Source organism: Aristolochia californica, unplaced genomic scaffold (genome assembly GCF_029961685.1).
Source record: "Aristolochia californica isolate CCGP_79_NKW_82.1479 unplaced genomic scaffold, dmAriCali1.0.hap1 SCAF_13, whole genome shotgun sequence".
NCBI classification, from domain to species: domain Eukaryota; kingdom Viridiplantae; phylum Streptophyta; class Magnoliopsida; order Piperales; family Aristolochiaceae; genus Aristolochia; species Aristolochia californica.
The window spans coordinates 7,288,557-7,301,119 of NW_027181804.1; the positions used below are offsets into that span (position 1 = coordinate 7,288,557).

Consider the following 12,563-nt stretch of genomic DNA (forward strand, 5'->3'; position numbering starts at 1 on the left):
AAAATAAAATAAAATAAATGAAGTTTTTTTTTCTTGTTTAGATGCCCATATTAATAATATTTTAAAATTTTGATGATTAAAATTTTCTCTCAAGTTTCTATTTTTTTTTTCTTCCCAAATTTCATCATTTTGTGAGAGAAAATTTATTAACTAAGAGATTGTCGAACATGAAAATCATTTTTCCTTGTTTTCTTTTATTTTCTTTGTACGTGCTGTGAAAGTGAGAGGGAAAGTGAAAGTTAAAGTGAATCACTTGCTTGTATTAGTGTGCACAATGGAAAGTACTTGTTTGTATTAGTGCAGTGTAAAATACATATTTGTGTTAGTATGCATAATGGAAAGTGCGGTGTAAAGTATAGAGAGATTATTTATTAATAAAATATTTTGATATATCTAATTTTAGAAAATTAAATTAATACTAGTTAATAAATAAAATATATTATATATACTGATTAAACAAATTCTTACTTTTATACAATTAAAATTGTAATCAAATTGTAAATTTGTAATATCTAAATATGAAATAATTATATAAACAGGATATTATAAAATATTTATTAACTTAATATATATTAGTAATATCAAAATAATATTAATTTATTAACATAATTTATAAAATATAAATATTTACACAAATACTTACTTTAATAATACCTAAAAACTTAATGCAATTATTATATTAAAAGTGTTTAAATTCTCACTCTTAAACTAACGTATATGCACAGTTATATTTGTTTAAAGACATTACCCAGTGCACTACGCAAACATCGTAATAATAAAAATAAAAATTATTGAATTTATGGAAAAGAAAAATACTTCATTGACATATTATAATCAAAGTACATGAACCTCTATTTATAATAGAGAAATGTAGTTGTGGCCAATTACAATAAAACTATTTTTGTCCTAATTATACCCAAACTCTAACTCTTAAAGATAAGTCCTAGCATAATTAAATAACTCAATATAGATAAAAGACAAACATAACTCAAACCAGAACTCTTCTAGAACATGACCATAAGATAAAGATACATTTTTCAGTTCTTCTTGATCTTCCAACTTATGTGATAAGGATGTCAACTCGTGGTAATCATGGTGGGTCCTAGTTCTTATGGGCTTGGGCCTATCTTATAGGCCTTTAGTGGTTGTGTGACCCATCTTATAATACTCTTAGATATGTGAGCATTCCTTGGTCATGTAGGTTGGAGCTCATCTTCCAACAAAAATAATACAAATATAACTCAATCACCTATTTAATATAAAACCCTACTATTGTACATACAAAATACAACACAAAAAATATTTAATGGCATTAAAACATAATAATCAATAATTTTACCACATTTCCTTCTAATTAGTCTTTTTATAAATAAATTACTTACCATTTCCAAAAATAAAAACAAAAAGTGCCCTCTAAAAGATGACCACCATTGGAGATTACAAAATATACTCCAGAGGGTTTACTTCTGTCACATGTAAGCTGGATCCATGTACAAAATCAAAGTTAGATAAAATTGTAGTAAGTTGGCCAAAAAGAGTGGGCATCAAGAAAAAGAGCAAAGAATTGATTTCATCATAGGGACTTTACTTATTGTTTATTTTGTATTTGTTTTTGCTTTTACAAATCTTGCAATTCTCTTTTTTCATATTTCTTCTTCTCTATTGATGATTTTCTCTTTTGCACCGTCAAAGGAACACTAATGCCGATATAGAGATGTGCAATAATTGAGATACAAGCAAAATCAAAAAATAAAAATCGAAGGAACATTGTAACTGATGTTGAACGCAGAGGGGAAGGCAACCAAATTAAGAAGAATGATTCTGAACCAAGAAGAACGAACCTTCGATTTACAGGAAGATTTACCCTAATTTTTGTTGACTCAAGCGAGAGAGCTTGCGGAGGCAGAGGAATGATTCTGAAAATGGAACCGAAAATTAAAATGAGAGGCAAAGGAACGATTCAGAAACAATAAGAAGACTACCTTCGATTCCCAGGAAGGGCATGCCCTAGTTTCTTTCGAATCGAGCCGGAGAAGTTGCAGAGGGGGGGAGAGAAGTTGTTGAAGGTCGTCGATGCTGGGGATGGCGAGAGGACGAGAGGTTCAATGAGCGACAGGGAGAGGTTGCAAAGGGGGCGATTGAAATCGTTGAAGGTCGCAAGCAAAAGAGGAGCCAAAAAAAAAAAAATTCTCCAACTTCCATTTGATAGCCCGCCCGACAGCTCGACGTAATTGTCAGAGGGAAAGTGAATTCTGAGCTCAACCGGAGTGAATTCACTTTCGCTCGGGTTATGCCTAAAGCAGGGAAAAGTGAATTAGATTTGTAGCTTACTTTCCCTCTTTAACTAAAAGAGTGCACTAATAGATTTTTGTGCACTTTACTTGTGAAATACATTTCACTTAGTAGGCATTAATACACTTTTGGTTTAGTTAGACTTTCTCACTTACAAAGAGAGAAATGTAGGAAATTGGGATCCCCTCCACCACCACTTGATACCGGTCAAGGACATTTCTCACCTGGCCAATCAATTTAATATGAATGGAATCGACCCATCACATGGTGGTCACTGACATCTGGTCAAGCTGATAAAAACACAGGTTGAGAGTACCCCAAAACAAAAAAATAGGATTTATCTCCAAACTGTTTGGCCCCTCCAATGGTAACACGATCCTGTTCAGATCATACCATTCATCCAGTCCACTTAAATTTAGGTGGGGAAGATTTGATTAAATTCGAGTCTAACTCAAGTTCCGATCGGGCACGAATTTTAAAGTACCCCAATGGGTTCAGTATGTCCGAGTAGGAACAGGATGGTTCAACCTTCGAAGGTATGCCTTAGAATTACAGGCTTTCATGTCTATTGCTGAGTTAGCCCTCTTATGTATCAAACAATTTGTTTAATGAAGGGGAATTTTATGATATTATCTAAATTTTTTAACATAATAACACAAATAATTAATTTTTTTTTATTTTTAAAAATACCTAATTTTGACCGGTCAACTACATATATGTACAGTCAAAGATGACATATAAACTTTGACCGATTATGTCATCATGCCACATTAATACCTAAAGAGTCTTATGCCACATCAATTGACATGTCATCAAAAATCCATATCATCATCCATGTAGGATGATACATCATCTGCCACGACATTAAATGTCACATAAGCCCTCCACGTAAGTTCTTGTACATTTTTTATTACCTTATATTTATAAAAAAAATATAAAATAATTATATTAATTAATTAAACAATATTACTCTTACCTATTTAGCACCTTTTACTATCGATTTAAAATATTTTATAATTTAAAAAATAATTATGTAATTTTTTTAAAATTTTCAAAAATATTTTTTCATGAACACAAATCATTATCTTTAATTTATTAAAATAAAATAAGAAAAATAAATATTAATTATTATAAAAAGATCTTCAAATATGATTAACACCTATGATTATCGATTTAAGATATTTTTAAATTTTAAAAATGTTTTTAAAATTTTTAAAATGACATGGCATCAAACTCTTCGGGTGCGGATATGGCATGTTGATACACACGTGCAGGGTGGGTTTTGTACAAATAAGTTAAAAAGTTAGTTATTTATGTTATTATGTTAAAAAAATAGGTAATATCCTAAAATTCCCTTAATGAAATTGTCTCTATTATAAAACTCCAAAGTTCAATAGTGCAATCTGATCTACCTCTTCAACCCTGCTTCTGTCCAAATCAAAATAACAGCAGAAACAAAACTCAAAGAGATGCAACAATGAAGCAACAAAATACAGAAAAAAAATTATCATCTACACTTCTATTGAAGCCAGAGTCCACCGCACTAGATCATCAAACCCAACATTTAATGGCTAAATCCAATCCACATTTTTTATGCCTAAGCGTAGTCTTCAGAAGACACGGGGAGGGGAGCGTAGGATCCAATGAAGATGTTACCGTAGACAAGGCCCGCGAGTCCACCGCCGATGAGAGGACCAACCCAGTAGATCCAGTTGTGGGAGAAGTCTCCGCTGGCAACTGCAGGGCCGAAGGAGCGAGCAGGGTTCATTGAGCCACCGCTGAAAGGACCGGCGGCGAGGATGTTGGCGCCCACGATGAAACCGATCGCAATGGGAGCGATTGTTCCCAGAGAACCGTTCTTGGGATCTGCTGCCGTGGCGTAGACTGTGTAGACGAGTGCGAAGGTTATGATGATCTCCATCACCATGCCTTCCAGACCCGTCATCCCAGCTGCGACGCCGTGAGTCGGGATTGCCTGAAATAAAAGAATAAAATCATACCCATTAGATCAGTGCGGTGGTGCTTCTCTTATTCATTGAAATAATAGCACTGTTTTATATTAAATACCTCGCCACTGGTGACGAACTTCAAAAGGAAGCAAGCGACAATGGAGCCAAGACACTGGGAAACCCAGTAGAAGAAGCCGGTGAGGAAGGTGATATTGCCACCGATTGCCAGTCCGAAGGTGACAGCAGGGTTTAGATGGCCGCCGGAGATGTTGGCAGCCATGGAAACACCGACGAACAAGGCAAAAGCATGGGCGACGGCGACGGCCACAAGACCAGCGGCATCTAGTGGCGCACCGGAAGTCAGCTTACCTACGTGAGCGTTAATTTAGCACATTCGTTAGATAAAAGGATAACGTTCAATTCAAGCACACCAGCTCACTATGAGAGCTAACCAACATTGTCACCATTGTGTAATTATTACTTACTGAAAGCAATTGCGGAGCCAACGCCGGCGAAGACGAAGAGAAGGGTGGCAATGAACTCCGCCAGATAGGCCTTGAGAGATCCGACGCAGAAGGAATCGCCAATGCCACCGATAGCAAGCTTCGCCATTTTTTCCTACTGCAGGAAGAGGTTTCAAGCTTGCTACGTCTTCCCTGTGCTATGAAGTAGTCCGAGCTTGCTGGAAGTTCTTTGCTTGAAATGGGAAGGGAGAGTTGCCGGCTTTTATAGCTATCGCCAATCGGAGTGTTTCGGCTGGTGGTGGGCCATGCCGGCACCGACCTCAGGGACCGACTCACAGGAGACGCGACCGGGAAGGCCGAATCGAGAGGGAACGGCATGATTGGTTGCCGCCCACCAGCTGTCTTGATTGGTTGCCGCCCAACGGCCGTTTTGATTGGTTTAATCAGGCGTGATTTTCTTATTTTCTTTTTGTGTTATCTTGTGAACAGGGTGAGTGCGTGCCCATGATCAGTAATTAAAACTAATTATTGATAATGCTTTAATAAATTTTAATTAAAAATGTACCACCTAATTTATACACCTGGTTCTTCGACGTGACTTAAGATAAATCGATACATGATTCAGATTTGGAAGAGGATGAGTCAGATCGGAGGGCCCTTGACCACGTGAGTTGTTTCTCCATTCTTGGCTATTTTATAGGGACATTTAGGCATTTACTCAACTTTTTAAACATAATTAAATAAATGACAAACTTTTGAACTTATTTATGAAAATACCTAACTTCGATTTATCAATTGTATATGTGTACCATCAAAAGTGACAACTACGCTTTGATCAATTAAGTGATGCCATGTTAGCATGCCACATCAACACTCAATGAGTAGAATGACACATCATCACCCATGAAGGATGTCATGTCATTAAATATTTTTATTATTTAATATTTAAAATAATAAAATTTAAAATAAGTATACTAATTAATTAAAAAATCTTATTCTTACATATTTAAAACCTTTTATTATCGATTTTAAATATTTATAAATTAAAAATTTTATTTTAAAGTTTAAAAATAAAATTTATCGGTGCATTTTTTTACCTTATTTTTAAAATAATAAATTATTAAAAATTTATATTAATTAATTAAAAATCTTACTCTTACCTATTTAACAAGTTTTATTATCAATTTAAAATATTTATTAACAGAAAATTTTTAAAATTTTATTTTAGAATTTAAAAATCAAATTTATCGGTACATTGTTTATTAACTTATATTTAAAATAATTAATTAAAAAATCTTACTCTTACCTATTTAACACCTTTTATTATCGATTTAAAATATTTATTAATTCAAAAAAATAAAAAAATTATTTTAGAGTTTAAATATCAAATTTATCAATACACTTTTTATTAAATTTATCGGTACACTTTTTATTACTGTATATTTAAAATAATAAAAAATAAAATAAATATACTAATTAATGAAAAAAGCTTTCTTTCTTTCTTTCTTTGTGAGAGGCATTAGGAAGATTTTTAAATTTTTTTTTTTTTTTTTGGTCTGTTCCATAATTGGCTAGTAGAATTCTCTGTGACTCTTTCTCGTTCTTCTCTCTTAATTATAATCTCGCTGAACTTCCCGATCCAAACCGAGATTCATCAAATAGAACGAAACTTCATGAAAACTAGCAAGAAAGAAAAACAAAAGTAGAACTCACTGGACTAGAATCCGCTGATGTAGTACTCTCAAGACTAGCCAAGTGTAACCATCAAGAGGACCCATTCTTGTCCTTTCTAATTACTTCTTTGAGCATTAAAGATTATGGCTAGATTCATGAGTTAACCACACTATTATAGTGTCGTAGATGATTTCTCATAAATTAAAGCATTTCAGTTACTATCAGATTACAGTTTGCTTACCATACACTTTGAAATACAAACTTTCGACCCAACTTGGACAAGCAGATCAAGTCCTTCCACTCCCTGGAGACAGGACAGTGTCCACAGTTTAACAAGATCACAAAATCTGAAAGAGGGAAACAGATAAGAAGAGTGATAGACGTGGTTGAGACGAAGTTTGGGTTGATAGGCAGAGAGGGCGGTTGAGAGGAGGGCATTGAGGGCGAGGTCGAGCGGCGACAACTGGCAGGGCAAGAGGGCGAGAGGAGAGGAGAGGAGAGGAGAGAGATCGAGCGACGAGAGAGAGAACCAAAAAAATAAGAAGGTATTTAAGTCTAGTTTTAGAAGGAGAAAGTTTCATTTCAATCTGATCTATATTTAAAAATATATTCGCATTGGAAGAATCAAAGGTCATGTTGGTATCTTGTTGCATTGAAAAATCTGAATTTAAGCCGATTGTTTTGCACCACTTTTTGAGTTGTTGTTATTGATGAACTTATTAATACAGCTATGTTATTTGGTTCAATTCGGGATCACTGCTATTACCTCCTAGTTTGAGGGGGAAAAGTAGAAGAATTACAAGAAATAGGTATTTTATTCCCTATATTGTGGTAAGTTTTATGTGACCAAAATATTCAAGAAAGGGGGAGTAGAAAATATGAGGTTTTTGCATCTAAGAAGAAATTTTTGTAGTTAAGGAAATTGAAGACCAAAAATCCTGACTCACAATAATAATTGTGGTAATTATTGTTGATACCTGACTCGGCTCGACTCGATTTTATTTCTCAGGTTGGATTATTATTTTGAGGTATTCACAATATATTCTTTGGTTAACATATTATTTGGTGCAGATATTCACATCAGATTATTTCATGGGTCCTATTACAAGGATTTTTATTATTTTGGTTCGTGTTATATGGACCCGAACCCATTTCAACTACAACTATTATGTCTCTTTGGATGAGACATTATTATTGAAGAAATAGTGGCATCAACATCATATCTTCCTGTTTACCCGTTACCTATTGGTTATTTGACAACCTTACTCCTACCATCCTTTATTTGACTTTCACATACATCTTTGGGCCAACCTTTTGCTTGTTGCCTCGGTTAGGAGTTTTAAGTCCATCATGATTGGGTGTTTTAAATCCATTGAGGCTTTTTTATGTACCCTTGGGTCTTTTATTGTCATCTTGTGAATGACAGGCATTACTCACTTTTCACGTCTTTGATCGCCATCTTGTGAATGACATGCATTTATCACCCATTTCTACCTGTGAGAGTCGGTGCTCGGGTTGGGACACCGTGATGGAGGAGTTTTTTACTACATATATGTTACCTGCACACCCCCCCCCCCCCCCCCCCCCCCCTTTAATTGGCATTTATTACTCTTACCACTTGAGAGTCGTCGTGTTGTGAAGGGACACGATGATGGAGGAATTTTACTACACTTCTAATTACGTATAGACCCACTACCTGCGAAAGATAGGAGTGCCACTTCCTGTGAATGATGGGAGTGTGTCCTACATCCAGCATGGGTTATGACTGGAGTATGGAGTGATGTCATACAACTTGGAGTAATTTTACTCTCACTTATCTTATGCCAATTGGGTCTCATGGAAGAGAGCACCAGCGTGAGGAGGAGTGTTGGAAGATATGGAATATTGCCATTTTATACGAGAAGATCCTATACATCATTTGTAACAAGCTGGGAGTTCATGATGTTCTCTCACCCCCAGCTTGAGGGGGAGTGTTGGAAGATAGTTCCAAACCTATAAGATATGTACCCACCATGATCACACGAGCTGGTGGGACCCACCATGATCACGTGAGGTAGCATTATGAGTCTTATACAATAAGAAGTCTTACAGAGTCAAAATTATTATGGAATGATGTCTCACATAAGAGTTTCAGTTTAAAGGTGTTTTAGTAATGTTAGTCTTCTATTTATATTGGGTTATTTAATTATGCTAGAACTTATCTTGAAGTGTTAGAGTTTAGATGTAATTAGAACAAAGGTAGTTTAATTGTAGTTGGACTCTACTACTTTCCTTTATTATAAATAGAGGTTCATGTGCTCTGATTATATGAAGTCAATGAAATATTTATCCTTTCCATAAATTCAACATTCTTATTCTGCATTTATTTATTTTCTCATCTGTTTGAGATTTATTCTTAATTTTATTATCTTTTATCAATAAAATTAAGACAATGATATGGTTCTATATAAAATAAAATAAAATATCATTCTTGTGCATAATGTAATTTTTTAAGGAAGACTAAAATCCGGCTTCTTTTCCCTCATTAAAAAAACCAAAAGTAAATTCGATCATGAATAATATATAGGATAAGTAATAAATATAAAATAAGAGAATCATAATTTGCACGTAAATTATATAGTCCAAGTTCTATAAATTCTTATGCATATAAAATTTCATATGAACCCCTGTTTTCTCATAATGAGTTTCATTAGAGATGTAACTTTTTAGTGTGGAACTGAACTTTTTGTCGTTAAGTTCAATTAATGTCAAATAAGTGGGTGACTCTAATTTTGCCACCCCAATTTTTCTCTTCCTAGTACACTGCCTGCTTCATTGATGGTCTTTTTCTTTATCACAGTTTGCATATAGTAATTTTACTCTAGTACACAATCATAAATTACTTAATTTAAAACCTCTCCTAAATTCCTTTTTATTTTATATTTTTAATATTTTTAAATGATAAAATTTGTTGTGCTTTCTTAAAAAAAGTCTTTTGCATATTTTTAATATTTTAAAACTACTTGTCACGAAAATAAATGAATGAAATTTTATAACCCAATTATTTAAATAAATTTATAAATTTTATAAAATAATTTAAAATTTAAAATAAATTTGAAATTACCCACTTGTTAATGAGATTATAAGATTTTATTCTTTTAACACTTAACTAAGACTAAGAAATTTGTCTACATGTCTATAGTTGACAATTTCATGTAAATTAAATAAACATTTACATAGTTTACATATTTCATTGTGTTCAGGTATACCCTGTGATCAAATAAATGGACTCAAAATTAGCCCTACTTAATTCAGTGTGAGGACCGCGACAGACCCCACCGGCACGTCTTGTCGAACCAGGGCCATCCCAATGGACCCACGGCTCATCGATTCAAAAGCTGACAGAGGCGGTAAAATTCAAAGGTCAGCATTTAACCATGGAAGGTGCTGTGATCAGAGACCGCCTCCAACGACCAGAACGGACTGAGACCCTTTGACAGTTCTTTAAACCGCCTCATTCAATTCTCCAACTACGCCAATCCGTTGAATTGAATTCTCTCGCGCTCCCTCTCACTCCCGTTCTCCCTCTCAAGCTTTCCATCATTTAAATACAAAAAGACACGCTCTTAAGGTATGAAGCTTTCTTTAAACAATTGTATTTTCAAATTCTTCGTATCATTGGATTCGTGTTTAAATAAGCTATAAATACCGTAATTTTAGGATCTAAACGATTTGTTCCCCTGATTTTACGATTTGTATCATTAAATACATCTATTTGAGACAATAATACCTATTGGAAAATTATTATTAGAATGAAATTTATTAGTTAATTAATTTATTAATTTGTAATATTTGTGTTTTTACCATTTTACCCCTCTTCATTGTATACAACCCTAAGTTGTATTTTGTAAACATACGAATGAGAAATCGATTTATTTTTACTATTCGTCTTCTCGACTTCGCCTCCCTGACGATAGAGCTCAACGACTCTTTTCCATTTGAGGTTTTAATATGGTATCAGAGCAGATGATCCTTATTATCTGATTATCTCTGGACGACGGACCTCTCCTGGTCTCTTTCCCCAAAATTTTCGGCGATTGGTTTCAGCCATCGGAGTTCGGCAGCGGTGGTTCTCACTCCGTTGATTATTTTTCCGTCTGGTTCGGCCATCGGCGTCCCGGCAAAGAAGTTAGTCCTTGTCCCTCCTCTGATTTTTATTTCGTCTGGTTCCATTACCAAGAGGACAGATTTCGGCGACCTATTTTCGGCCATCGGCGTTCTACAACGGCTGGTTTCTCCCTCCGTTGGCTCAGTTGGTTATTTCCCGGCAAAGAGGTTAGCTTTCATACCTCTTCTAATTTTTTTCTCTTCGTCTGGCTCCGTTGCCGATTGGATTTTCTGTCTAGGCGTTTCCGTTCTTGAGGAGATACAAAACTGTTGGCAGTGGTAGATTGGATTTTTTTTTCTGGCTGGTCGCAAAGGTGCTTTTTCGTGCAACCTTCACTGTTGGCCTTGGGGGAAATATTTGTGTTGGATCTGTTTGGTTGGAAGATTTGTGTTAAGATTTGTGTTGGATTGGTTTGGTTGGCGCAACGTTCACTGTTGGCTTCAGGTGGCGAATTTTTATTGGATTCTGTGGTTGTGTACATGGCTTTCATTTCTCCGTGAATTTTTTTGGCATTGCATTGGTGGTCTGCTTCGGTTAGTGCTCCATGGAGACTTACTCATCGACGACTGCTTTCGATTCTGGTCTTCGTACCAGTTCGTCTTGTTCCGTTTTTGAAGAACCATCTAACCCATATTATATTCACCACTCGGACAGCCCCGGGCAAGTTCTTGTCTCGCAGCTGCTCACCGGTGAAAATTACATCAATTGGAATCATGCGATGTTGATCGCCTTATCCGTGAAGAATAAAGTGGGTTTTGTCGATGGTTCCATACCTGAACCTCAAAGTGCTGATCCTATTTTGCTTAACTCTTGGACCCGGAATAATAACATGGTCTTCTCTTGGATCCTAAATTCGGTTTCCAAGGAAATCTCTGCGAGTGTTATTTTTGCTGCTTCTACCCAAGAAATTTGGCTAGACCTTCGGGATCGTTTTCAACAGCGCAACGGCCCGTGTATTTTTCAGCTTAAACGAGAATTGATGAACTTGCGTCAAGACAAGAATTCCGTTAGCACATATTTCACCAAGCTAAAAACCATTTGGGAAGAACTAAGCAATTATCGCCCTAATTGCTCTTGTGGGACATGCTCGTGTGGTGGCGTTAAAAATCTTACTGATTTCCACCATATGGAGTATATCATGTCATTCTTATGGGCCTTGATGACTCTTTCTCCCAAGTTCGTGGTCAGCTGCTCCTCATGGATCCGATGCCCCCTATTAATCGTGTTTTTTCTCTGGTTGTCCAAGAGGAAACAACAAAGGAAGACTACTCAAGCCTCGGGTTCGCATACTCCCATTGACACGATGGCCTTTACGGTTAAATCTGGGAAGACATAAATTCATAAACCTAACTCACAGTCCTCTCAGAGATTTCAATCCAATTACAGTGCCCCCCGGAATCCGAATTACAATGCTCCTCGGAATCAGAATTACAGTGTTCCTCGAAATCAGAACAAGGACATATATTATTGTACTCATTGCAAGATTACTGGTCATACTATCGCTTGTTGTTTCAAGCTCCATGGCTATCCGCCTGGCCCCGCACCCAAAAACAACCAAAATCCTCATGTTGTTGTTCATCAAGTTTCTATTGCTGATGATAGATAAGGTTCTCCTTCTGTTGGAAGTTTTGTTAGAATCTGGACCCTACTCAATATCAGCAACTCATGTCAATGTTTTCTACATACCTGCATAGCTCAGCAACAGTTACTACTACTCCGACATCTTCTACATCCAACTGCTTGGCAGGTATTTATTTTTCTATGACTTTAAATCCTCTAATTTCTTCACCTCAATCATGGATTGTAGACTCAGAAGCCACTCGACATATCTGCTCTCACGCTCATGTTTTTGTTTCCTTGCATGCTATCCCACACACTACTGTTACTTTGCCCAATAATTCTCAGCTTTTGGTCTACTTTGCTGGTGATATTAAATTGCATTCTCACCTTATGCTTAAAGACGTACTGTTTGTTCCTCAATTCAAATTCAACTTGATCTCTGTTAGTGCTTTAGTTACTAACAATGGCCTTACAGTA

At 35.6% G+C, this 12,563-nt stretch overlaps 1 protein-coding gene across 1 annotated transcript; it reads right to left on the reverse strand.

Annotated features, from left to right (window-relative positions):
- Positions 1–3,642: 3,642 nt before the first annotated feature.
- Positions 3,643–4,951, reverse strand: LOC137947844 (probable aquaporin TIP2-2). Its single transcript, XM_068793646.1, has 3 exons — positions 4,727–4,951; positions 4,360–4,610; positions 3,643–4,267 (listed from the first exon to the last, which is right to left on the reverse strand). The coding sequence occupies exons 1-3, from the start codon at positions 4,851–4,853 to the stop codon at positions 3,890–3,892; spliced, it is 756 nt and encodes a 251-aa protein (XP_068649747.1). The 5' UTR covers positions 4,854–4,951; the 3' UTR covers positions 3,643–3,889.
- Between the last annotated feature and the right edge of the window lie 7,612 nt (positions 4,952–12,563).

Coding starts and splice junctions, on each gene's coding strand:
- LOC137947844 (XM_068793646.1), bottom strand. CDS start 4,853: ATGGCGAAGCTTGCTATCGGTGGCATTGGCGATTCCTTCTGCGTCGGA. Junction 4,611..4,726: donor TGGCTCCGCAATTGCTTTCA/GTAAGTAATAAT, acceptor ACGCTCACGTAG/GTAAGCTGACTTCCGGTGCG. Junction 4,268..4,359: donor AGTTCGTCACCAGTGGCGAG/GTATTTAATATA, acceptor CTTTTATTTCAG/GCAATCCCGACTCACGGCGT.